General features: G+C 38.2%; 2 protein-coding genes across 11 annotated transcripts in view; one reads left to right on the forward strand and one right to left on the reverse strand.

The window, feature by feature from the left end:
• Positions 1–27,107, forward strand: part of LOC124417203 — an 86,606-nt gene that overhangs the window by 13,160 nt on the left and 46,339 nt on the right. The gene's annotated exons all lie outside the window — the stretch shown is intronic.
• Positions 1,696–27,107, reverse strand: part of CPPED1 (calcineurin like phosphoesterase domain containing 1) — a 52,384-nt gene continuing 26,972 nt past the window's right edge. For 4 of the 10 annotated variants that reach the window (XM_015294146.4, NM_001159982.2, XM_025155055.3 and 1 more), the window contains one exon: positions 14,659–15,974. In XM_015294146.4, coding sequence (XP_015149632.1) covers positions 15,742–15,974 — 233 coding nt within the window. In that variant the 3' untranslated portion in view covers positions 14,659–15,741. Of the gene's footprint in view, positions 6,182–14,658; positions 15,975–19,676; positions 19,755–20,128; positions 20,333–24,911; positions 25,076–27,107 lie in introns of those variants that run through there. The other 6 variants (XM_046900579.1, XM_046900578.1, XM_046900577.1 and 3 more) reach the window with 4 other exon arrangements.

Below are 27,107 nucleotides of genomic sequence, written 5' to 3' on the forward strand. Positions count from 1 at the left end.
CTGCAGGTCATCCTCTGTTCAAATAAAAACTAAAATGTCTGAAGATGGGTATTTGAAAGCAGAAATGTGCAAGTATTCTTTGATACATTTAAATCTTTGCTGTTGAATGTGCCATCTTTCTGACGCAGATTCATTTTCTTACCTCTCCTTGCAATGTAAAAATAACTGACTTTTAAAGAACTGAAGATACTGTGCTATAGGATTTAGTAAGCTGTAATCACAGACAAAGTAACCTTCAGTTAGTCACTTTAATTCTTATTCCTTTGCTTTACGTGGCTATTGTAGTTATTGACCGTCTCAAAAAGCATCTGATACTCTCCTGGCAAGTAGAGCACTGAGCTTGCAGAGGCCTTTCAAGTGTGGCAGAGTCTGGCAGCTGTGTTAGGATGTGCAGTTCAGTAACTTAGCTTTTCAGACTGCATAACATTGTCATTGTTCACTGAGCCTTTTCCCCAGAGAGTTCTGTTTTTACTGAAGCACTTCAGTGTGAGAGAATCACAGCAACGGGTAGGGATACCAGGCAATCAACTGACTTTGAAAACCTGGTCAGTTATTTACTGGAACAGAATGAAAAACAATAAATGTTTTTCACAGAAACCTTAAAAATGGTTGTGGAATATTTGGCAAATCTGTTGTTTTTTCTTAAGATAAGAAATCCTCTTTTTCCATTCCTCCCCCAAATCTTTCACTAGGTAGTCAGTGCAGAGTACTAAAAGTGAGGGTGCTATGTTCGTGTATCTGAGTAATACTCTGAAAGACACTGCATTTTTGGCAGTTTGATTGGCGAAATTGCTCCATTTCTGTCCTAGAAACATATGTGAATCTTATTTTCTCTCTGGATGGAATTGTGGAGAGACCAAAAGCACATTGGTTATTGGCACAAAAATAAATGCTTAAGGTTTCAAATTCGTACATCCACAATTGTGGTGAAAATAGGTCTTCTTAAATAGGAGCAAATTGTCACTTCTCCCGTATGATCAGGATGTACTCAGAGACAGAGGGTTGTTAATGTTTCCTGTTGCTTTTAAAATCTATGCCTCATTTTGACAGTAGATTCAGTCTTTTGAACAAATGCTTTTGTTCCGCAACTCAATTAATCATACAAAATTCTTTAGTTGTATTATATTACCTAAAATGGAAAGAAAAAGAAGTGTTTACTGAAAATTGTTATCTCCTGGAAGTGAATTATCAGATCTGCTTTTCTTGAGACAAACATGTTGAAAAGAGCTTCAGAATTATTTTTACAATATGTAAGCTCATTGAAAAGTTAAATCAGTACCAGTGTGGAGACTTTCAGCTGGGCCTTTCTGCAAAGATCATTCGAAGTACAATAGCTGATAGAGATGTCTCTGGTACATTGTGCTGGATGGAACCATTGTAGAGGCTCTCTGTGTCCTATAATAGGTTTCAAATACAGAAGTACAAGAAGGAATTTTCCTCATGCTTTCTTCCTCCATATGCTCGCTTTTACAAATCTCCACTGCTTATAGGAAGATAAAGAGTACTTTGTGTTGTCATACAGTTCAGAAGACCAGAGATGCAGTTCTGTCACAGAGTTATCTAGATCAATCTATGCCTGTGACAGGGGGCAGTAGGCCCGTGGGTCTCCTGGCCCTCAAAAATGGGAAGGGAAAAATAGGAAGGTGGGCAGATGGGAGCTGGGCTCGAGAAGAAAACAGAACAGCGGCAACAATCTAAGGAGGAAAACTTATTTTATTAACTATGATATTGGAATACAAGATAACACAATATAATACAATCTAATTGAAATTTAGGCTAATAAATAAAATAAAATAAGAGAGTGTGTTTTCCAAAACCGAAAAGCCTACTTTGAACTGAAAGCACATAGCTTGGAAGCACACCCATGCGCTCTGCCAGGCAGTGAGTGAGAGGGCGAGCTCCTGTCCGAGAGTGAGATCCCGTGACATCTGTGACGTACCTTCCTCTCTGACCATGAGGTCCCCTGTGATATGTGGTTGTTCTTCTTTGAGAACCAGATATCTGGAAATTTGTCAGTCCATGGAACTGGAGTATTAACTCTTTAATTGTTTGTGCTTTACGTGATGTTATGATGTGGAATATCAATGGCAAAATTACAAAACCATAACAAGTTCACACTAAACTATTAAACCTAACAGATGATCATCATGATTTACCCATTGACTTCAGCTGTGGAGCACTCTTCAGGGGTAGGGGCCTCTTTTTCTTTCAGAACAAATACTGTAAACTCATGAACCAAATTGACCAATCTGTAGGTTGGGCAGAGGGAAGTCATCTGTACTGTGTTTGATGTCTCAAAGCAGTATTTTGTTGTTTTGCTCTAGGTTTCTCTTAAACAGTTTCTTCCACTATAAAGTGAAAAACATGCTGTTGAGAATGAAGTCAAAAGCATGTGATAGGAGCAGCTCTCAACCTGAAGTGCACCTTTCTGTTTCTTTGTTAACATACAGTGTGATTTATATATTAAGGCGAAGGCAAGTTTTAATAATGAATTTATTGAATAGGATGTGTTACAGGATCTTTCACAGCTAATTGGAGACTTTCAAAATTGTTCAACATTAAAGAGCTTTTGCAATCAATACAAATTTAAAATGTTGCCCTTTGCATATAAGCTTGTATAGGTTGTGTTTTTTGTGAATTTTTTGGATTATGAATAATTTTGAAGGATTGAAACTGCTCACTAGTTTTCTCTTGCTGTATTTCCTTTAGAATAAGCACAGGAACCTTAAGAAAAAGTTCACTGACAAAAAACAGTACACAGACACAATTACGAGCAATCTCATGATTAGCTAAGGGAATGGTGATGTTTTTCTAGTATCTGGAGAAGGTTCCTTTGTTCAGATTATATAGTGTGTGTGTGTGTAAATTAATACGTACAAATACAAAACGTAATAAAAAGTTATCCTTTTATCGCTGTTCTGTAACTTGCTTAAGATAGCCTTGCTGTTCAACTGTTGTTCTTGATTCTGTGGTGGCCTTTGCTTATTCCAACTATCACTAAATAGATGACAAGTTCAGAAGTTTGCAAAGGCCAAGGAAGCAATTTTAAAATCCTGGAATTGCTAGTTTTTGCTTAGAACAACTAAGATAAGGAAATTAAACCACTTCCACATATTTTGCTTGATACTAAACATTAGATATTATGTTTTCCCCTAAACTTTGCTTCTTTTACGCTGTGCTTAAGAAAATTTAATGTCTAGGAGCAGAGATGATGACAGACTCACGTTTCTGAATACAACTGTTCCATACAGTTTGGTACCAGTTCAAGTAATCAAAATAGGATATTTTGAAGTATTCCTAAGATTTTAATTTCCTACTACTTTGATGTCACTTAAAAAGTGGCTAACAATTCAGCACATCAAAATGTTTTTGAATAATGTTTTTGAAGGCTTTTAAAGTCTTAATTTGAGTGAAACTTGATTTTACTTTGCAAAGGCTGTAAGAATATTCAAACTCATAAAGATTTTTTTTTAACTAAAAAGCTTTCTTTGATAAATGGTTATTTTTATCAAGACTTCTAAGTGCATTAAATTGCATTAGTCATGTCTTGTGCAGTACTCATCACTGAAATATTAGCTTCTTAGGGCTGAGGTGATTAAAAAAAAATGCAATGTAGTTAAATATTCAGTAATATGTTACTGTCATGGTACCTGTTTTCAGGGAAGGTTTAGTCTGTGGGGGAAAAAAAGTCTATTGATCTATCCTTTCTTCTTTCTCTATTATTAAGCCTCCAAATATGGAGAGCTTGCTGACAGTTCCCCATGCTGTTTCTGGATGTAGACTCTAATTTAAAATACTGGTATTGAATCTAAGTTGATGCCATTTGTGTCTGAATCCACAAAGTGAGAACGTCCTGGAAACTCAAGATGTACTGTTCCCTCTGTGATGCTTCAGTGTGTCTTCCCGTAAGAGTTCCTGTGCACAACTGGAGGCTCTTTTGAGTTCCTGCAATTGGAACACTGGACACAATATACTTTTCTGATAGCCTTAAAGAAATGAGTCAAGGATGAGCGTAAACATTGAAGAAAAAGGCTATTTGAGTTTCCCCAGATGAGAAATAAGTGATATTGACATATGCAGTTTGTAGTTTTTTATTACATTTTAAAAATGTGTATTTCAGGTGTATTTTCCTCTTTTACCTTGACAATTTTTGCTAAAGGAGAGACTTCAAACTGCAGCTTCCTCACCTGGCAAACATTCATGCATTTTTTTTATTTTTATTTTTTAAGAAAACAGATGACTTTGTTTAGATAAACTCTTTCCTGTGGCCTTGTAGAGTATCGGGTGGTTCACGTACAAGGCCAGAGAAGGCTGCCTGGTGAATGCAGAAAAATAAAGATGCAATCTTTATTGTTAGTCATTTAATTAATCTTAAATTATAATTAGAGTTTAATTGCAACTATTTTCCCTAAATGCATACAGTAATTCTGACAAGTACATGCTTTACTGTTCTAATACAGAAACTTCTTGCAATGGCATATTTCTATAGCTTGCTATTAATGCAGATATAAGAAAGAAAATGAGATAAACATCTGAGAAGAAAGACGTAAAACATGACTGAGACAACCCAGAGTGAGATCAAAATAAATTGCAGCAATTTATCTTCTGCTTGCTAAATGTATATGAAGAAGTATCAGATAAAATTACCATCTTCTCTCTCAGTACATAGTACTGTAAATTCAGAAGGTTGGAAATAGACCTTATCCTTAATTATTACATTAAGGAGGTTACGTGCTCGATGACAATTTCTGAACTATGTTTTTTCTCACTAGGATCTACAGTTCTATATATCTTCTCTGACATTTTTCAGCAAAGAAATACCTGGCTTGAATAATCAATTGCTTCAGCTAAATGAGCAAACTAACTCCAACATTGGCTAGCTTTACTTAAAAACATGAGCTCAACCTCTATAGTCCAGACTCCAGCTGTGGTTAACTCAGATCAGGAGTCTGAATCTCTTTCAAATCTCTGTCTTGATTATGTTTCCTGGTTTACAGCCAGCTGTAGTTTTTTTCTGCTAAGGTTCTGTCAGGCAGTGTCCTAGTTATGAAACAATATCTTCACTATGTTTGAGTCCCCAAGAGGACTGAATCTACCCCAGATTTAATTAAACTAGGATTGCTATTCAGCAGATCTTAGTGTAAAAGTAAGATTTCTAGGACCTCATCTGCAGTTGATGGCTCAAAGTGAAGTGGCTTTCGCCACCTAACATTGTAGGAAACACTGAAATAATGCCCCTGGATCACACATCCTGGAGTTTGCATTGCCAGCTCTCCTTACAACCAAGTCTTTGAATAGCAGCAAGTTCACTTAGGAATAGCATGTCTTTGAATATCATTACAGGGATTGCATAATCAAGTTCTGTAACAGTATCCTTCCTATGCTTGCAAAACAAAATAACAGCAAAATTTTATCCTAATGAATATGTGGATAAAAAGGACCTTAAATAATTTCTTATTCTTCTTTACAATTAATTTAGATCACATCTACTTATAATGTATGTTACCAATATCTTCACTGATGATCTGGATGAGGGAATAGAGTGCACCATCAGTAGGTTTGCACATAACACCAAACTGGGAGGAAGTGTTGATCTGCACGAGGGTAGGAGGTCTCTACAGAGGGATCTAGATAGGTTGGATTGGTAGATTGAGGCCAATGGTATGACGTTCACGAAGACCAAGTGCAGTAGTTCAGGTTTAGAACTGAGTGGTTGGAAAACAGCTTGCTGGAGAAGGATCTGGGAGCACTAGTCAACAGCTGGCTGAACATGAGCTAGCAGTATGCTCAGGTGGCCACACAGAACAAGGGCATCCTGGCCTATATCAGAAACAGCACAGCCAGCAGGAGCAGGGAAGTGTTCATCTTCCTGTACTCAGCTCTGATGAGGCCACACCTGAAGTGCTGTGTTCAGTTCTGGGTCCTTCACAACATGGAAGATGTTGATGCCCTGGAGTGTGTCCAAAGAAAGGCAGCAAAGCTGTGAAAAGTCAGTCTGAAACACAAGTCTTATGAGGAGTGGCAGAAAGAACTGGGATTGTTCAGTCTGGAGTTGAGGAGGCTCAGGGGGAGACCTTATCACTCTCTGCAGCTCCTTGAAAGGAGGTTATAGCAAGGTAGGGGTCAGCCTCTTCTCCCAGGTAACTAGCAGTAGGATGAGAGGTTGTGCCAGGGAAAGTTCCTGTTGAATATTAGGAAGAATTTATTTTCAGAAAGAGTGGTGAGGTATTGGAACAAGCTGGTGGAGTCGTTGTATATGGAGGTGTTCAAGAAAAGGGAAGATGTGGCACTGAGAGAGATGGTTTAGTGGGCATGATGGTGATATGTTGATTGGACTAGATGATCTTGGAGGTTTTTTCCAACCTTTGTTATTTTATGATTATAGTTATTATCTGGATTGTTTTAATCAGGGCGTACCTGTTGACTTATGGCTAGTGCAACCAGATTTTCTTCCCAGAGTATGTATAATAGGAGGACAGAGAGAAACGGAGGCATACTCAAAAGCCAGGGAGTAGTTAAATATCCCAAAGCATAGCAAGTGTAACTACTTTTTGAGGACAATTAAGGGAAGAATTATTTTCTTAGATGCTTAATAAAAAAAAGGGGGGGGGGGGGAAGGTGGGAAAAGGGGAAGAAGGAGAAGACCTGAAACACTTGCAATAAATGTAAGCACGTAAATTTGTGATGCTATAATATTGTTTTGGAGTACAGAAATTTCATGGGTTATATTCTAGTTGCAGAGGAAGTTGTGTGTTTATATTTAATTTCTAAGAACCCAAGGGCAAAGCAAAGCAATTAAAATGTTGAAGACTTAAAAATAAATTCCAGAAGCTTCAAGTAAAATACCTTTAGCTGATTAGTGGTACAATGCATCTTTAATGAGAAATAAATTAGGATTGCATTATTTCTTAGGAGCATAAGGGGAGGCATTAGATGTCTGCATTGATATTAGAGAGCTTAGAAATAATCTAAAAGTGTGAGCTGGAAACTTTTATGCCACCTAATGTACAGGTAAGAACAGTTGTGAAACTAATAGTTTTGTGAAAGTTCTTTCAGGATACACATTATTGCAAGTGAAGTTTTGTCATAGTCTCATCACTTTTTGGATGTGTTTAGATTCTTCCCATTGATATGTATACGAGTCTCTCTATTTTTTGTCAAATCATTAGTTTTTTCTTGAAGTGTGTTTCTAATGAAAACTAATTTATATTAAAGTCAAGCTGTAAAAGTTAGAATTAATTTTGAATGAGATATGTTGGAAACCACTACCTCCTGCATTTGTCCACAGCAAACAAAATTCTTTTAAAAACAAGGCTCAGAAATTAACATTAGGAAAAAAAATCTCAGTTAACCTATTGCAACAGTGTACCAAATGAAAAGAATAGGAAAACAAATTATTAATTTGACAGATCAGTGACATTTATGTTTGTAAATGAATTCACTTTTGTATATGCATTTAATGTGTGTTAAATTGGTATGCAGTGAAAAGGAATGCTGTTTTCTCAGTTGGTCTATTTCAGCTTTCAAATTGGGTCACAGTAACAAATAGTGTTCTTCTTTTTCTCTTGTTCTCTTTTTCTTCTCTTGTTCCCTTTTTCCTCACTTTCTTGAAAAAGTAACTGTAGCAGAAATGTTAAGTCATGGCTTGAAGCAGTGATGGAGCACCTGGTGGGAAGGCAGGGCCAGCCCAGGGAAGCTCAGGTGCATGCAATGCAGTGCACTGAATGACTGGAAGGGTTGAGCCAGGATGCACCCTTTCCCAGCCCTCATTTAAGGATTGGCAGTGGAGGCAAGGGGATCTCATTGGAGATCCTTGCATGCCTGAGGCCCTCCACAGGCATGCAGTTCTTCTTCCTTTGTTTCTGCATCCATGGCTGCTATATTTGGCCTTGTTCTCATTTGCTGCAGCCTAGGATTGTGCCACCCCGCTACTATGCTATCTCAGGGCACTTTACGCCCTGATCTGGAAGTCTGGTATGCTATGCAGAATACACCCCTGGTGATTCAGGTGGAGACAGTTAGAGAGCTCCTCCTCTATCTGGACTGTCACAAGTCCATGGGACTGGACAAGCTCCACCCTTGGGTACTGAGGGAGCTGGCAGGTGTGATTGCTGAGCTGCTCAAGGCCATCTATCAGTGCTCCTGGTTATCTGGAGAGGTCTCAGAGGATTGGAGGCTTGCTGATGTGACTTCCCATCTACAAGAAAGGCTGTAAGGAGGATCTGGGGAACTTCAGGCCTGCCAACCTGACCTAGGTACCAGGGAAAGTTATGGAGCAAATCATCTTGGGTGAGATCACACGGCACATGCATGGCGTCCAAGGGATCAGGCCCAGCCAGCACGGGTTCATGAAAGGCAGGTCATGCTTGTCCAACCTCATCTCCTTGTACGACTGGGTGACCAGACTGCTAGACGAGGGAAAGGCTGCTGATGTAATCTACCTAGACTTCAGCAAAGCCTTTGACATGGTCTCTCACAGTATTCTCCTGGGGAAACTGGCTGCCCATGGCCTGGACAGGTATAACCTTCTTTGGGTAAGGAACTGGCTAGAGGGCCATGCCCAGTGGGTAGTGGTTAATGGAGTTAAGTCCAGCTGGTGACCCGTTTCAAGTGGTGTCCCCCAGGTGTTGGTACTGGGGTCCATCTTGGTTAATATCTTTATTGATGACCTAGATGAAGGGGTTGAGTGTACCCTCAGTAAGTTTGCAGATGATACCAAGTTGGGAGGTGGTGTCGATCTGCCTGAGGGTAGGGAGGCCCTTCAGAGGGATCTAGATAAGCTGGATCACTGGGCTGAGGTGAATGGGATGAGGTTCAACAAGGCCAAGTGCTGGGTCCTGCACTCTGGCCACAATAACCCCATGCAGCGCTATAGGCTTGGGGATGAGTGGCTGGACGACTGTGAAGAGGAAAGGGACCTGGGGGTGTTGGTTGATGCTCGGTTGAACATAAGCCGACAGTGTGCCCAGGTGGCCAAGAGGACCAACGGCATCCTGGCCTGCATCAGAAATAGTGTGGCCAGCAGGAGCAGGGAGGTGATCATCCCACTGTACCCAGCACTGGTGAGGCCGCACCTCGAGTATTGTGTTCAGTTTTGGGCCCTTCACTACAAGAAAGACATTGAGGCCCTGGAATGTGTCCAGAGAAGGGCAATGAAACTGGTGAGGGGTCTGGAGCACAAGTCTTATGAGGAGCAGCTGAGGGAGCTGGGATTATTCAGCCTGGAGGAGGCTCAGAGGAGACCTCATTGCACTCTACAACTTCCTGAAGGAAGGTTGTGATGAGGAGGGGTTTGGCCTCTTCTTCCACACAAGCAGGACACGAGGAAATGGCCCCAAGCTGTGCCAGAGGAGGTTTAGGTTAGACATAAGGAAAAACTTTTTCTGTCAGAGGATGGTCAGGCACTGGAATGGCTGCCCAGGGAGGTGGTGGAGTCGCCATCCCTGGCAGTGTTCAAGAGGTGTCTGGATGAGGAGCTATGAGATATGGTTTAGTAGCTTGTGGTAGCAAGGGTAATGGGGAGGACGGTTGGACTAGATGATCTTGTAGTTCCTTTCCAACCTTGTGATTCTATGATTACAGTAACTGAAACTAATTAATGCTGTGTTAAGACAGTGCACTCTTAAAGAACATACTTTTCATAGAGGATAGCTCTGCTCCTTACTACTGTTCTTTATGATGTTGTGTTGTAAAAATTTTTAAGGAGAATGTAGAAATCTGCAGTCTGAACAAAATATCCTGAAATGTGCTGAGTAAGTACAGTAATCCCTGTTGTTGGAAACTTATTTTTGGTAATGAACCACTTCACTTTTACTGTAGTAAAATGAAATAAACTGGAATTACACTTTTATAGTCATCATATTCCTTAAAAACAACAACAACAAAGTAACAGTAGGGAGAACAGCAGTCTTCAAAGCTCATGGGCTACTTTACACTTCTCCAGGTGAATCTCATATCATTCTGATGATTAAAGTTTTGTAACAAGTCATAACTGCTACCTTGTGAGTCAAAGCAGGCATGCCTTAGATCATCCTGTTTTATTACTGAAGTATGTGCATACTTAAAATGACCTGATAGGATCTATAAAGCTGGGAGGAGGAAGTCTGCCCTGGTTTGTACACTGTGAATATTATGGCAGTGGGGAACCTACCTTCAGGCTATATTAACCAGTCTTTATGTAGTTGTTAACAGTGAAAATTAGTCAATGTTGCATTGCTGTGAATATTCATATTTGACAAATGCTGAAGAGCAGCCACTTGCCAGCAGAGAACTGTCCAGATAGCCTTTGGAATAGACAGTGTCCCTTAGGAGCAGGAGCGTGGGACTACTGCCAACTTCCAGCCAAGTGGGCAGCCAGTAGCACGTAAGGGGGTCTTTCCTGTTCTGTTTCATCTCCTTGCTGTGCCCGTGTGTTCATTGCTAGCCTTCCAGCTGCATGAAAGGGGAGGCTACAACGTGACATCTCAGGTCCCAGGCTGTTGACTTCTACCTAGCCTTACTGCACAGAGTCTCACTCATCCTATCTTGGATTTAAAACACAACTGTGAGATAAGCCCACAGGTGTGGGATTGCCTGAAGGGAGACAGTAGTATAGAATGTGGAGTCAGGAACTTTACAGACTGTATGTACCATGTTTGTATCGGCTTTTCTCCTGCTCCTACTGTGGTGGAGTCCAGCAATGAGACCTGCTGGGAGTGCTGACTGCTTTTTCCAGCTTGGTTAAAAACAAACAAACAAACAAACAAACCAACCAAAAAAAAAAAAAAAAAAAAAAGAGTTGTATGCACTGTGTCCTTTTAGTGCCCTTTTGGCTTCAGTGCTTGTAGTGTGCTGAATGAGGCATATTCGTTTGCAGTAATATTAGCTTTGTCTCATGTATATCTGAACACAAGTCATTGGTTTCCTAGTTGGTGTACTGTTGGCCCATTATTCAGGAAGTTCCTGGACAGGGAAGTTGCTATATTTAGGACTGGTGATTTTGTTTCATTAGAACAGTATGAGATAGCTTTCTACATACCTATGCCTTTTTTTATATGGAATTGAGAGAGAAAGATTTGCATATGCACAGATAATCCCATTACCTATTAATTTAACAACGCTATGACTTTCTAAACAATGTTCGAGAAAGATAGGCACACATTTAGAAGAGGGATGTTTCAACTGCTGGCTACCCAAAAATAAAATAACAACACCATCATTTTAACTAGGATGAGGCTTTAATGGGTCTCCTAGAGGAAAAAAAAAAAAGCTGATGATTAGTAGAAATGTACAAAACTATCTGCATTTGACGAATGGCTAATGGAAGAAATTACTTCTAGAGAAACAAATGAAAATGTCAATTAAAAAAAAGTAATAATCTGAATTGGCTGGGTTTTTTTGCTTTCCTTTTAACAGAAGTGCAGTGTATGTTTTTCTTATTGCTTGAAAATATTTTGGTTTGTCTCTTTTGCCCTTGTTCTGCACTTTTTCTGCATTTTTTTCTTTCTGAATTTATAACACCAGAACTGAACTTCAAGTAGTCAGGAGGCCAATTTAGTATTCTGGTCTATGGTTTGTCTTTATCGGAAGTTTTTCCAATTTTTTAAAATTTATTTTTTAATGGAGCATCTTCCAATGAAAATGTGTCTAAGAGCTCAGTGGTTGCATTTATCAGGTTTGAATTTCCTAATCTTCAGCTGGTTGAGTAATGAACACTTATACTTCTAGAGGCTAGGGAGAACAGAATTGGAAGGGGTGCAAACTACTACCAAGACACTGCTCTCTAATAAGGGGAAATCATTTCAATTGCTGAAATATAATCTAAAAAGCTTTTCCAAAACAAATCTGCAGGCATTTCTGCTTGTTGTAATTCTGCTGACTGTCCTTTCAAGATACCATTGGATCAAACTTAAGCATAATGGATGTGGAAGCTGGTATGTCTTTGCTTGCCTTTTGGGTGAAGAGAGCTGCAGCAACAGATTCACATCTTTCTCCTTCTGTTTGTTTTCTTTTACCAGCTTACTTTTTAATAGATGTCTCATCTTTTCCTAAAGAATTTGCTCTTTTGCAGGGTGTTATTTTAGCAGTGGTTCATGGCAATCTAGACCACTGGCAGTCTGAACCACTCACTTCCTTGATTCCCGCTGTGCATTCCGCTGTCTACCAATGATGGTAGACATCATATGTCAGGTTAGAACAGGAAGAGAAGGAATTTCCTACAAACTGTAAAATACTATTGAATGGGAAATTCCCTTTTTACAGTTTTCTAATTCAAACTGGTATTTCTACATGTTAAGAATGTGTATCATAAACAGTTGACTGTAGGGTTTGTTTGGCAGGCAAGCTTACTGATAGGTAAAGTATATGTAAATGTTTCCTATTGCTTTCAATGATATCACTGTGTTCAAAGGGCAGTTGCAAAGCAGGACTAATGAGGGCGTTACAGAAAACAGCTTATTCACAGCATTAACATTAGCTGAAACAATGACATGTTAGCCTTCAAAGGTTCTTACAGCGACATACGTAGACAGAGGAACGGTGCATTCTTAAATGCTGAAATGCTTAGTTTTCAATGTGCTCTGTATTTGCTTATGATAGATACATCTCTAATAATTTGCTCACAGCAGAATTAAAACTGGTACTAGAAACACACTAGAAAACAAGTTGCAGTGCAGAGTTAAGAGAGCAGTCACTGAAGCAAAGAAGCAGGGTGAGCATAGGACACTCAGTCTGCAAATTGAGATGGTAGAAGAGGCTTCAGTTCTATCGCTACCCATTCCCAACATAAAATGTCTTTTTTTTTTTTTTAATGAGACATCAAGCATTTACTTTCAAGAAAGATTCAGAAGAAGCATTTTCTTGAGTCTGTTGCATACACTCAAACTGGCAAACCAAGACTGATCTCAAGATCAGTCTTGTTCATAGATCTCCAGCTCAGATTGTACTTCATTATGTAGCATATGCTTACTTTCACAGATTGCTCTGGTGTTCTAATATGAATTTTCCACATTTAATGAGTCATGAGAGGTCATTTCAGCCTGTTAGCTGCCTTCAAGAAACTGGGATGAATTGTGGTCACCTGATTTATTTTTACCTTTTTCCTTTGCCCACAGAAATGATTGAGAACTTGCTCTTTTTTTCATAAGCAGTTCGAACTTCAGTATCACCTTGCTTTAAAGCCAGTCATTTGCTGACTGAGAGTTACCATTATTTTTGCATCTGGAGTAAGGCTGATAATGTTGCCAGCATCAAAAGATGTTTTCTTAGATGATAATTAGTCTCCATGGGTGGATTGTTTCATAATTTAACACAATATGAGTTACTTTTCTCTACATAAACAAGATGATGCACTCTTACCATGAAGACCTCTGCCATTTGTAATTAGTTAAGGCATCCATATTAATTCTGAAGTAGCTGATTATACTAAGAAAATTAATCTAACAACATTTTTCATTTATGCAGGTAAAAAAGCACATTCCAAATAAAAGAAGTACTTGGAATATAAAACAATCTTTTTAAATTGAACTTCAGATTTGTACTTTAGCAATATTTCTTGCAACGAAATGACACCTAAGAAGTGGAAAAAAATCATTTACAAATATGAATTAACATGATGCTTATACAAACATTTCCACTGTATATTAGTACACTGTAACCATGAAAATAAAACTACAGAGTTCTATAATACCACTACTATTAATGTTTTTGTAGTTGTGGAAAGACTTTCTCCTGAAGTTATGTTTCTGGGAACTATCTCCCAAGCTTCACATATTCAGTTAAAATTACATCCTTTAATAAACAGGCATAAGAAAAAAGCACTTCCTCCTTCCAGCTTTACAATACTGTGCCAGAGCAGGGAGCGTACTCCTTGCTTGGATTGTCTCAGGTCCCTGTGCTGAACTTTGTTGGCCTTAGGATGTAAACTGTCATACTGAATAGCAAGACTGTTCTTCCCTCTGCAAAACACAATCTAGCATCATCTTGTTCTTGCAACCTTTAATAACTGGTAATTACTAAATATAATCTATCCAAGACTAAATGCTAACAGAAGTCAGTGGTTTCAAAGATATATAAGTACACAGATTTTTAAACTAATTTTTAACTATTAAACCAATAAACTAACTGCTTTACTTCCAGTGAAACTTCCTTCTGGATGCTTAGATAGCCTTAGATTTTCACTCCCATTTCCTAGATGTTCCCTTGAAAATGAATATGTGAATACATTAAACTAATCAAAAGCAGCTGAAGATTAAAAGCAAAATCATTTTCTTTTTGATTCAAACATTACCTATGCTTAGGTCGTTATCATAAGGTGGTAGCTCATGTTTGTACTGTCCACTTGCAGCTACAGCCTATACTGGTAAAAGAAAATAGTTCAAAATACTACAGATATTTTAAAAATCTCATGAGCCCCCTCTCAAATAAAATGTTGTAACTAAAACGTCATGAAAGTGAGTCCTCAACAAAGTATTTCACCTCCTGCACTGTATTTAAATATCTCTGTGCTTTAAGGAATGATGATGCATGTGAGTACACATAAAAATGAATAGAATGCATTGCTTTTTCAGTCAGTATTGTTTCTGTCCTTCCATCTTCAGGTGATAAAGCTGTGCTATCTGAGTATCTAGATGACCTGAGGCACGGGTTATAATGTGTTCAAATAAACACTTAACTCATATCTCTATTTTTAATTACATAATTTTTTTCTCTTATTTAATAGTAAACAAATCAGACATACTTGCAAAAAAGAAAAATTAGGCAGATTACAGCACATAAATTTAAAATGCATTTTCTCCTCTTTTCACATGATTTTTTTCAAGACTTATTTCAGTGAAGAAAACATACATTAAGGTTTTTAAGATTCAAAGGCTATAATATTTCAACAAGGCACTTTTAAATTGCATTTAGAAATCAGAGTTATGCAGATGTTATTCTGCACAAAATTTTCTTTCTATCCAGTTATTCCAACTGGTGAACATACAGCAGTAATTTATGCTAATTTAATGGCGATTAAAGTTCAAAAGGAAAATATTTCTTCCATGTTTAGTTTCTCTCAGTGTCATCTATTGTAGCCTCATTTATATACTTCTCATTATATAAGACTAGGATATAACAGAAACCCAAGCTGTGACTCTGCGTAACAGGATCTGTTTGCTGTCCTATTGCTACTTGCTCTCAAGAAGAGTAGGAAATGGGAGAAAACACAACCTCTAGGTATCAAGATCTGATTCAAAGTTTGTTATATGTCAGCTGGAGTCTATTACTTTCACTGACTTTTTGAGATTTGTTTCTATAAAGTAAAACAAACAAAAAAACAAAAAACAAAAAAACCCAAAAGACACTTTGTATTGTTTAGAGTGTAACTGAACTGACTAACTTTGTTGATTTTTTTTTCCCAATGTCTTCTTTCTTATCAAATGAAAATAGTCTTCAGTTGAAGCATTACTTAGAATTACTACCCTCACTCTTGCATATACTTCCTATTTATTTAGAATATCTTATCCATGAGGAAAGTATAAAATCTCAGAACAGAGAAATGTTATTTTTCCATATTCCTCATAGGTCTCATTTAAAAAATGTATATGTCAAAAACCTGTTTTTGTTTTGTTATTTAGGATGATAACAAATGGAGAGCTGTTCATGGGCATGGTGGACAAGCAGAAATTTGATTTCAACTTGTGGAAACTTTCTGAAACTGTTTCTGTTTGTCTAATATGGCAAAAATCACATAAACCACTTGAGTTAAAAGGGATTTGACATAACCTAATTTTGCTTAGCAAGCATATCCACCATCTCTTTCTCCAAGCCTTGGCTGCTCAACTCATCTAAACTGTAGTATCTATGAACAATCTTTTCATCTGTGACAAGGACCACTCGAAGCCCATGTTTATCTTCTCCCAGCTGACATCCTATTGCTGATGAAACCACCATTTCCAGTCCTCTGTACCATCCTCCAGCATTCCTATGGTAATGTCCTGAAAACACAGCTTTAACACCTGTTTAAAAAAATAAAAAGCATTTATTTAGTTAGCATCTGCAGTTCATATATAAAATGTATTCGTACTGAAAGGCACTGCTGAAGTTGTATTACACCACTACTGGGGTTGTAGGGATAATTCGATAGTAAGTACAGGCATCATGATTACCTTCACAGAACTTAGTGGTTCTTAAAGCATGAAATGAAAACATTTAGCTGAACTTGCATTTTAAACAAATAATTAGTTAACATCAATAAATTGTAACCATAATAAACAATTAGTAAATAGAATGATGTTATGCTTCACTAGCTTTGTTTAGGGTTATTGGATTCCCACCACTTTATGCTTGCTGCAAGGTGTTTGTCATCTTGCTACTGCTTTTGGCTAGAAAGAAGGAACGCACCAGAGGAAACTGATTTAAATTAGAAAAAGTAATAAATAACTGCCTGAAGAATTCAGCTATGGAAACATAAGCTGAAAGCTAAGAACTGTAGCTGTATTTGTCAATTAATATGCAGAAAATTCACTAAGGAGAACATAGAGCTAATTATTCAAGGCTAGCGAACTTAAAAAAAAGTCAAAACAAAAAACATGGATGAGAGAATTTGTAACCTATTTTCAAAGACATTTAGGGTCTAAGCAAAGAAACCTAATGTGTCATTCCATGCTTAACATGAAAGGTAACACGCATTTAGTCCTGAACAAGTGGTAGTGCAAAGAATGGGTCATTCATGAGTTATTATAATCGTGTCAAAAAAAAAAAAAAAGCTAGGAACAGCTGATTTTGCCTTCAGACAAAGTAAATGCTAGAAGAGATTATAAGCAATGTAAAGGCAGAGAGCCGTGACTAGGAACACAGTTATAGCTTTGCAAGGAAATCCTCATTTCCTCAGCCAGAATACCTTCTACCTTTTCTCCCACAGTAGGTTTAGACTCAGTTCACCATCATTAAATGATAGGAAAGTAGGCGAACTTGTCTTAAGACAGTGGGCTACATCTGTCCTTTGCTTTCGGGGAGATAGACAGTGATTTGAAGACTGATGTAAAATACATAAACTAGGATCAATTTATAGTTAAAAATTAAGCAGCTTAGAAAGCAAAATATAAATTATTCTGCTATGTGCTTGGTAAAAGCTACATAGGCTTTCATATTTCAAAAGCCAAACCTTCCTCAGATAGCAAATGACTCAAGATGGAAATGAGAGTGAAGCAACCTTTACTTTGAAGAGTGGTATATGAAGGTCATTGCCAAGTGGAACTAATCTGTAATCCTACTTATCAGTACTGATTCTTCTTGTTCCGTGTAACACTCACCTAGCTAGTGTGAGTTACACTTGTAAGTCAGCATAATAATGTGGAGGCTCTTGGCTGCAGGAACCTAGCAAAACAGTCTCTCTTTTTTTTTTTCTTCCTTGAGAGAAATCCAATGAGAATATCTCGAAAAGCGACAGTGTGACATAATGGGTTCTTTGCATAGATGGCATGCTTTTTGTATTGTTTTTCATCTTTAGAATTACAATATAGGGATGTTTTAAAACTGACGCTATAGCCAGTTTACTGAGAGCAAGGAGTTGTTTCTTAGCTGCTCCATGTTGCAGCTTATTGCAGTGACTGTCTAATATAACATCCTTAAGCATTTCAGGCAGAACAACATGGTGTTTCCTTCTCATTATGTACGTGTATCTAAGCCTTGGGGCTACACGTGCCTCCCCTCAGGGCCTCCACCTTCCTTGCTGAAGTGTCAGGCGGCATGGGCCCACCAAGAGCTGTTATGGTGGGGTTGGGTATCCTGTCCAATACGAAAAGCAAAACTGAACTTTGTGGGAACTTTATATATGATATCTTATTTGTTAGAATGAGACCGATCTTCCTTTGTGGCAGCACTTTTAAGAGCGAGTCTGATTAGAGATGGCTATACAGGATCTATGGATATAGCAATTTCCTGTCCTTCAAGCACCCAACAAATAACCAGTATCTTCAGTAACATTCTAGACTCCACTCTCAGGCACACAACTATCATGGACTTGACAGGATCGTGGTCTTTACCTGCAGAGTTAAGCTGTGGCTTACTCTCCAAAGATGGAACATGTAAATGGTTTACGGGCTGGTTCAGCCCGGTTCCGTGGGGCGGAGGGATTTTGCAAAATCCACGCCTCCAGAAAAGGGAAACAGGGGACCCCAAAATAATTAAAAACAGCAGCAGCAATCTGAGGAGAAACAAACTAATTTAGTAAATATGGTATCGGAATGCAAGATAACATATTTTAGGAACCAAATGTTTGGCTTGCTTGCGTACTACACCAGCTAGATTTGTAAAATATCTCTACTAGTTTCTACTCAGTAACAGTGCTACTATGGTAACAAATTCATATTAATATTTTCCACTTTTCCAGCAGGTAAGCAAAACTACTTCAGTCTGTGAAAAAGTTGGGAAAAAAAATAACACTCAGAATCATAGTGAGATGCAAATTGCATGTGACGCTTTTAGTAAGAGAGAAAAAGTGCTTTGTAAGGGAAATAAGTACTCTTATTTTAATGGAAGCATTAGTGTTCCTAAAGTAACATCTTTCCACCATCCACAGAATTTAATCTTTAGCACTAAAAGACCAGAAGTCAAGACTTGCATCATCACATGTGAACAAAACTCCAACCTACAGTTTTCGCGTAATTAGAAGGATAACAAATAAAAAGGCAATGAAATAACTTCAGTTATACTGTAAGAAAAAACAAAATCTCCCATTGTCTGAGAATTCATGAGATTTTTGAGGCACCTCTCTTAGGTCCTTTAGCCAAAACCAGCAGGCAAACACCAGGCAAAAAATTTGACCCATGAATCAGACAGTTTTTTTCTTCTCAGGCAAATACTGCAGCTTCTGACTGATTATGATTAGCATCTGCTACCTGCCTGCACCCAATAAAGTACTTTGGTAAAGAACTAAAATAAGAGCAATTGATAAACACTGCAAATGTGATACCTCACCAAGAGAGCATGTGATTTAAAAATTATTTTACCTCCTGTTGGGTATGTTGGTGTTTATGGACACTGTACATTCACATTCTCTATTTTAGCAGATATTTGTCATTCAGATCTTAATTTCATTGGATAGGTATTCAAATCTGAAATGCCCTTGTGGATTGAGGTGCTCTAGATCAGCCTATGCTAGAATTAGTATTTGTCTTAGGTATCTCCCAGTGAAAATTGTGCCCAGACTTCAGTTTTCAGGTATCCTTAACTTCCAGTGTTAGAATTCATGTTAAGGTTGTGTTAGAATCTGTTACATCTAGAACAAAGAAACAAACGGGTCACTGCTGTGTATTAATAGAAGTCCAACTGATAGCTTGTTTTGGTGTTTTTTTTGTTTTGTTTTGTTTTTTTTGTTTTAACTTCAATAGTACTTCTTTGTTCACACATCTGTATTCCCCTTACTTTTATTAGTAAGCATAGGAAAGAAATGCAAACAAATCAATGCAATAATACTGAGATGACAAGCAGGCAATTTACTTTGCTCTTGCTTTTGATCTTAAACATAAAAAGAATCTTAAGATCTGAGCATTCAAATTTAATTTATTCCTTTTAGATGTTTTTCTGAAGTACTACTGACAAGTTGCTAGCAATTCACCTCTGACCCCAGCACACATTCACACACAAAACTCCTATTTTTCAAACCTTGTGAGAACAGAACAGTGTTTGTCCTGGCAGGCTTCACTTTAGTAACCTACTTTAAGGTATGCCCGGGTCAATTAAATGCAATCCAGAAGATCTACAAAGGCGTGGTTCCTTCCCAATAAACAAACAAACTACAGAAAAAAAAAAACAAACACAAAACCAAGAATTAGGGAGAGCAGTCATTTGTTTTTTATCCTAGACTTCTGAAGTAGCAGTTGGGAAAAGTTTTGATATAAAAGCAGTAGGAAATAGTAAAAAAATCATACCGTGTAAATAAATGTCCAGAATGCTTCTCAAGCATTTGTTATTTCATTTCTAGGAAATACATGCTGAGTTGAATTTAAAGGTGAATGAAGGTTTTACAGTATCTATTAGTCAAAAGAGCATTATCGGCAAGGCACTATTCTCACCCAATAGATCATTAAAAGAAAAATATTAAGATCAGAAAAAAGTAAATAATGGTGCAGATAGTATTAAAAAGAAAACAAAAAATTCTATGTATTACCTCTGTGATCGTCACAGCCTGATGTTAGACTGCATGACACTAAAAGTGGGAACAGACTACCAGGGCAAAGAAGGCCTGAGCTGACAGTCACTTTTGATCAGAACAGGACTGAAAGCCAGGTCATACTCTGGATGGAAAGCTTCGGTGCAGCACAACATGTCATGCTTCATCTGCTCCAAAACCATACTCTCATCATGCAAGCTTCTAAAAAAAAAAATGAGGTTCAGGCCTGCAGACAAAACAGAGTTTTCAGAACCATCTATCTGCAAAAATATTAAACTCTTTGTTAAAAAAAAAAAAAAGATTTGAAATTCTGGAATTGATTCTGACCACTGTACAGCACCTCTGTCCCCATGTAACCCAGGGCAGAATATTAGTCTGAAAGCAATGGAGTTCTACCTGAAATGTTCTCCACGTACTGATACTAAAATATTCAGTAAAATTTGAAAGAGAACTAGCTATGCCATTGCCTTTAACATGCTGTCAATTTTACTTCCAACAAGAATCAGATGAGGAAAATGATTTATTATATTAAAGGAAACTACATGCTGGACATCATGCAGAAGGCAGTTAGCAGGAGAAGCGCAGGTTAATTTGAAGGATTTTATAAGTGCAGCATCTCCTTTCCACCAAATTATACTTAATCACTCTGAGAAACCTTTTTGTAAAAGAATTCTGCAACACTGGAGTGAAGAGGTCAGCATGATTGTGACATAATTGCACTGCCAAGAGAACAAAGGCATTTAGCTGTGTCACGCATAATTTCTAAGAGAATGAATATGTCCTGGTTACAGCTTATTGTCGAACTGCAGCATAACAGTTCCAGACTTCCATCCCTTCCTTGGTACTGCATTGCTCCTGTATTCTGTGGTGCAGAGAAATGTTAGGAGGTGGAAGACTGGGCATAATTCCATTTTTTGCAGAAAGCGAACAGGACCGTGGCTCTCCTCCTAACAGCGCAACAGACAACCTTGCCTTATGCAGTAGCTCCTCTAACCAACCTTTCAGTTCAAGGAATAGTTAAATCAGTATTGCATTTTATCAGACATACACTGGATAGCCCTTCCCTTCCCTGTTAAGGCGGGAGAGCCTTAGGAAGAGGAGACAGCACTACTGTAGTATGGGACAAACATGTTTTGAACCAGGGGCTTTGTGTGTGAGTGAGGGGATTGCCATGTAGGCCTTTGAGCAGGGCAATTTGGGATAACATGATACTACAGCCCAGCAGACGTGACAGTGTGTGCAGGATGCACGTTCTTTCAACGCCCTGGTTTAAAAAAAACGTGAATAAAATCAAGCGTTATCTTCAGAAGATCTCACATTAAGCTTACATTGTTTTGTCACAAGCATCAAATGTCTTCCCGCAAAGTGGTATTTCAATAACAGTGACTTGCTCTTTACTGGCAAGATTTCAGGTACCAAGTCAAGTCTCCAGCTTCTGGTAGTCTGAGCTCTTAGAGTGGCAGAGTTCAACATCCTTAAGGAATAAACAAAATGGAGCAATGTGCATGGCAATATAAATGAGATCTGAAGTGACAGCACACACTTGCTCACTGTATGAAAGTCTGGGTAACAAAGAGGGAAAAAGAGACCTCCAGTACAACAATAAGATTCTGCAAAGTGCATCTCTTTTCCCAACTTCCTGAAAAACCTGGATGTTTGTTAGTTTAACAATTCAAGAAATACAGGTTGAGTGCCAATTTCAAAGAAAATCTAGATGCGTTGTTTGCAGAGGCACAAATAGGCTAAAACAAGACTGAAAACAACGCTCACATTTACCTTGAAATGCTAAAAATAATTTTCATGAAGATACATGCACCAAGAAAACATTTTTCTCCTTACAAAACCTGGATATTGGGCTAGAATTCAGACTTGAAATAGTTAAGAGGGGTGTCTGAGCCTAACTTCTGTAACACACTCCCATGGCTTGCTTCCAAAAATCCCCTGAATTCAGAAGTTGTTTTCCAGCTCTTAACATACCTATACAAAACCTATTTTGAAGCAGGTTTCTGGGTCTCAGTGCAACTGGCTCAGCCTCAGTTGGAAGCCAAACTGCTCAACCCAGCACTACGGACAGTGTAAAAATATAGGAAGAAAATTACCCATATAAAAATAAACCAAAGAAAAGCAAGCACATTTTCCAAATTAGGAAGAGAAAGCCTGGAGTAATCAGCATAGGCAATCAGTAGCATACTTTATTTAGACTGAGCCTTCAATTAAATAAATGCTTTTCTCAGCAAAAGCAAATGAGACTGTAAGAGAAGGCTAAATTAGTGGAATATGAATGACATAATAAATATGTAATGAGTTCAGTACAGACTTTTCTTCTCCAATGCACTCTGCAGAGATTTCTGGGGAAAAAAAAAGTATTTCTGACTGGACAGATGGCCCAGATTATTACCCTTTAAGTGCTGGCTAATGAACAATTTTTAAAAATAACTGCAGACACAAACCAATGTTCACTGCATTTCATTTACAAATTCACAGCTTCAGTACAGAATGCAGGTGAAGTTCAAAGCAAACAAAAGAAGGTATTACTTCAAATAGCACCAGCTGCAAAAGGGTATCTCCTTCCCACAGATCGCTGTGAAAGCTGAGAGTTATCAAAAAGCAGCTGAACAAATAAAATAAAAAAATCACTAAATAGCACTATGTTGATAATGTGATTTAGTAAGTCTCTGAAAGAAAAATTGTTGGAGATTGGATGAGTACTTGGAAGAAAATTTATGCACTTTTATGCCCTGTGCTCTGCCCAAGGACCTGAGAAGGAGAAGCACAGGAGTGGGCAACAGGGACCATCATTCTCATCTAATTACTCTGCCTTTATGTTAGCTATTTAAGTGGCAAAAATCAGTTTAAATTAGAATTACACCTATTTAAAAATCACTAGCTTCCCTGGTCAAACCAATCATGGGCTGAAGAAAGAATACATATTAAGAAAAGCTGAACCTATATGAATTTGTCCCCAAACTGCAGGAGCCAGGTAAGAGCAGCAGTAGAGTAAAAATGGAAGCAAAATGATGGAGAAGCAGTTCCGTAAGGAAATGAAACCATACTCAGTGAAACACCTGAAAGTTATCAATACTCTCTGGTACCCTTCTGGAGTTTTTACAAGCAGGAGAACAAAGCAAAGCAAAGAACTACTATATCCCAAGCTTCTGTAAGAGACTTGGAGTGCCTGCACATATCCACATGCTTCTACATGCAGATGTGTATTTTTAAAGGCACTGTTTCTGGCAAATCCAACCATTTAAGTCATAAGAATAAACTGATCTTGAGCACTTCCCTTAGAGCGTGAGGCACAAATGGACTTTTCTTTATGCCTTTCCCTTCTAGCACATAGCAGCTTTTAGTCTGCTGAACAGTGTGGTTGGTTTCAACAGTAGTATCTGTTCTCAGAACAATTCTGCACTCAAAAATGATGTCCTTTCACCTTCCCTAGAAGAGCACACATTAACCATAGGCACTTTTTGCTGTACCTCTTTTCTCTCCCCTGGGCAAGTGATGTATATAATTTTTTCAAGCCTCCAACGCTACAAAGCAGATGATAATATTTAGTAGTCTTCATAAGCAAAATCTCTCCTGTAGAATTAAATTGATTTTTATCTCATTGCCATATGAGAAGCCCTCACATCACCCCATTTGCTAAGCAGGTAATACAGCAGCAAATAAGATGTGAAACACAGTCACAGCTCTGTTAACAGGACTGTTCAGTGCTTGGCCAGTTCTCAGACCCTGCTCTACAAAAATCCCAATCCCACCAACAGACCTCTTATGAGAAGGAAATATTCCACCTGGTAGGTGTCAGGGGATAAGCAGCCTTTGTTTTGTAACCTCTCCAGCCTTAAATAGCAACATTATGAAATTATTTTATGCAGCCTTTTAGAAGCTCTGTATTATTCTACATTCTTCATCAGAGGTGTTCTCTGAATAATACAGAATTGAAATGTAGAATTAAAGCTCACAGCACCATGAGAATCTTAGTAGAAAAGACTATATTGTTAGTAATTGTGACCCTAGAAACTTTCAGGAAAACCTCCTTAAATTTTCTTTATCAACTAAAAAAATCCAGAGCTTGATGCAACTGGTGAAAGTGGGAGACAAACTTATTAACCACAGAATATCCTGGGTTGCAAGGAATCCATCAGGGTCATCAAATCCAGCCCCTAGCTCTACACAGGACCACACAAATGCACCTTAAACTCCAGCAACTTAGAGCCATGACCGTTGCCTGGGGAGGCTATTCCACTGCCTAATCACCCTCTGGTGAAAAGGTTTTCCTGATACCCAGCTTGGCCCTCCCCGAAGCAGCTTCATGACATTTCCTTGGGGTCCTAGTCTGCGAAGTGTACCTATGACACAAGCTTTATGTAGGACAACACTGAATGCAGTTATCTAGAGAAGGCCCTTAGCTGCCCTCGATAGCTGACCTGTATTCATCATCTTGCTCTGAACCATGAATTCTTTTATCAGTTTTGTTGGTGATAAAGGAGCTATCAACCTAGGTTTTATTCAGCCAAGGTCTTAAACTTGTTTGTAGGTTACTCTGAAAGTGATGCCTCCTATTTATTTCCATGGAAACTACAGCATACACAAAGAACCCAGTAACACTATTTGATACAGCAGTTCTCAGCTACAAAACACTATTCTTCAACATAGTCACCACCAGTAGCTGTGCATTTTCACTACTGATGAACGAGAGCCTGCATGCCACGCTTGTAAAAATCTGCACCAGTGAAAGTGACTGCCACTTTTGCCACTGCTGAAACACTCACCTACACCCCCCCGGGCTCACAGCCGCTGTTCAGGCTCCATAAATGTTCACAAGCATTGATGAATGTCAGTAGGGGCCATTTTTTCTGCATGGAGGAATTCAGTTCCACCGCTTTGCTCCACCCGCACTTCCATGTCCGGCGCCATTCTGTCAGAGTGCCCCTCTGCTGCCATCTGTCACACAGCAACAACATGTCATGGAATGCTGGTGGGAAGGTTCAGCCTCTGTTGCTGTCCCACCAACAGTCGCCTCTGACATCGTGGGCTGATATAAAACAGGAGGCATTACTTTCGGAGCAGCCCTCATATTTTACTTCATTAGGGTCATTATTACTATGTTGTGTTAAATGTACTAAAAGTTTTCAGAATGTCAGCTATGAGTCTCAGGCAACAACTCTTTAAAAAAGTTGCCCATAGCTCAGCAAGAACACCCATATCTTTCTGGTCATAGAAAATGTCTGCAATAGGCTAATTAATTAAACTATACTTGGATGAGAGATATAAGAAAGAGTATGTCTTCTACTGCACAAACTTGAAATTTTAACACCAATTTATCGTATTCAAAGAAACAAGGCACGTAGATCAGATTTTCAGCTAGACTAGTACCTGGTTTCCCTTTTTTCCTCTACAAAGCACACTTATTTATAACATCACTATATAATTCTTAAGAACTGAATATGCATTTCACATAGCAAAGCAGACCTCACCCCCATTTTAAAAGTGTTCACACAACCTTTGACAACTGGGGCTAAACATTTAGTAGTTATACAAATACATTTTCATAAATGTATTCTCAAGTGATAAACTATGCTCTCAACAGAGTAGATTTTCACTATCACTTACATTGTTTTTTTCCATGGACATTACTTGTTATAATGCATTTGAAAAAAATGGGATTATTAAAATTACTGAGACATGCTGATTACAAATATAGTTTAACTTTGCGCAGTAGTAATACATGTTTACATTTGCTAGATTTTCAATTTATAAATATTTATCATAAGGACATAAATTTATCTTTAATTACCTCAACTGTCAAGGACACTTCTAATGTGAAAATGCAATTCAGTACTTTGTACCAGATGTAGCCTGTACAGCTAATCTTTTATCTCTGCTTGCATTGAGGGGATACTTTAACCAAAAACATTCCGTAATGTGGTTATTGTCTTCTAACCACTTACATAAGATTTGGGCTCAGAATTTAAAACAATTTTTTACTGAAGTTGCATACCTCTGAAGCTTCTGTGTAACACCACCATACTTCAAAAGTTTGTTATTTCCCAAAAAACCCATTTGGCATTGTTTATGGAAAGACTGAAATGCTTAGACTGTCCTTCCTTTCCCATCTGTCCCTCTCTCTTTCTCTGTGTGGTGGCTCCATGTTTGATACCATAAACTTAGAAGTATCAACAGGAAGACGTGATAACTGGACTAGCTCCAGGTTTGATCCTGAGTTATTAACAACAGAAATACAGCATGCACCCTACTAACAGTGTATTTCCAAAGCCAACAAGCCCTAAAATATACACGTTATATTGAATATATTGAAATGTTTCATAACTACATGCTGGTCTGCCAAAGTGGTTGGAAACACAGACAGCATCATGACAAGCAGCATAGGGAGAGGTGGAGAGTGCGAGAGCAGGAGGTGAAATATTCCTTGAATTAAAGAAGACACAGTCTCCCTTTTTTTTGTAATAAATCCAAAATCCTTAACCAAAATACTTGTGTCCAAAAATGATATCTTTGTAATATCTTAATACAAAATATAAGGTATGCTCAGCACATCTCCTTACGAGAAAAAAGCAGTCTTGTAAATTTTGAATCTTCAAATATCAGTCTCCTGAAGAGCCCTCAGATATTTATGAATTTTGGCCCTACTGATTGGAAACAGGAGGAGATTCAGAGCTTGGAAATTAGACTGGTTTTGGATGAGTTCTAGCTTAACAATTACATGGTAAATTAGGAACAATACCATATTCAATTTCCATTGTTCAGTAATCCAAATAATGTGTTCTTTTATAGATACAGAGAAAATGACACTGATGCAGAGATGACTGTCTGGCAAGAAATTTTGAGGGACTAGCACACTCCAGAAACATGAAAGCAATTAGCAGGAAACAATGGGAACGGTGTGGAGAGGTAGCTGCACACTGTACCTATCCCTGTGGCATTCAAGTTTCATCACAAAAAAACTAAGGGATTT

The sequence above is a fragment of the Gallus gallus genome, chromosome 14 (assembly GCF_016699485.2).
Source record: "Gallus gallus isolate bGalGal1 chromosome 14, bGalGal1.mat.broiler.GRCg7b, whole genome shotgun sequence".
Taxonomy (NCBI): Eukaryota; Metazoa; Chordata; class Aves; order Galliformes; family Phasianidae; genus Gallus; species Gallus gallus.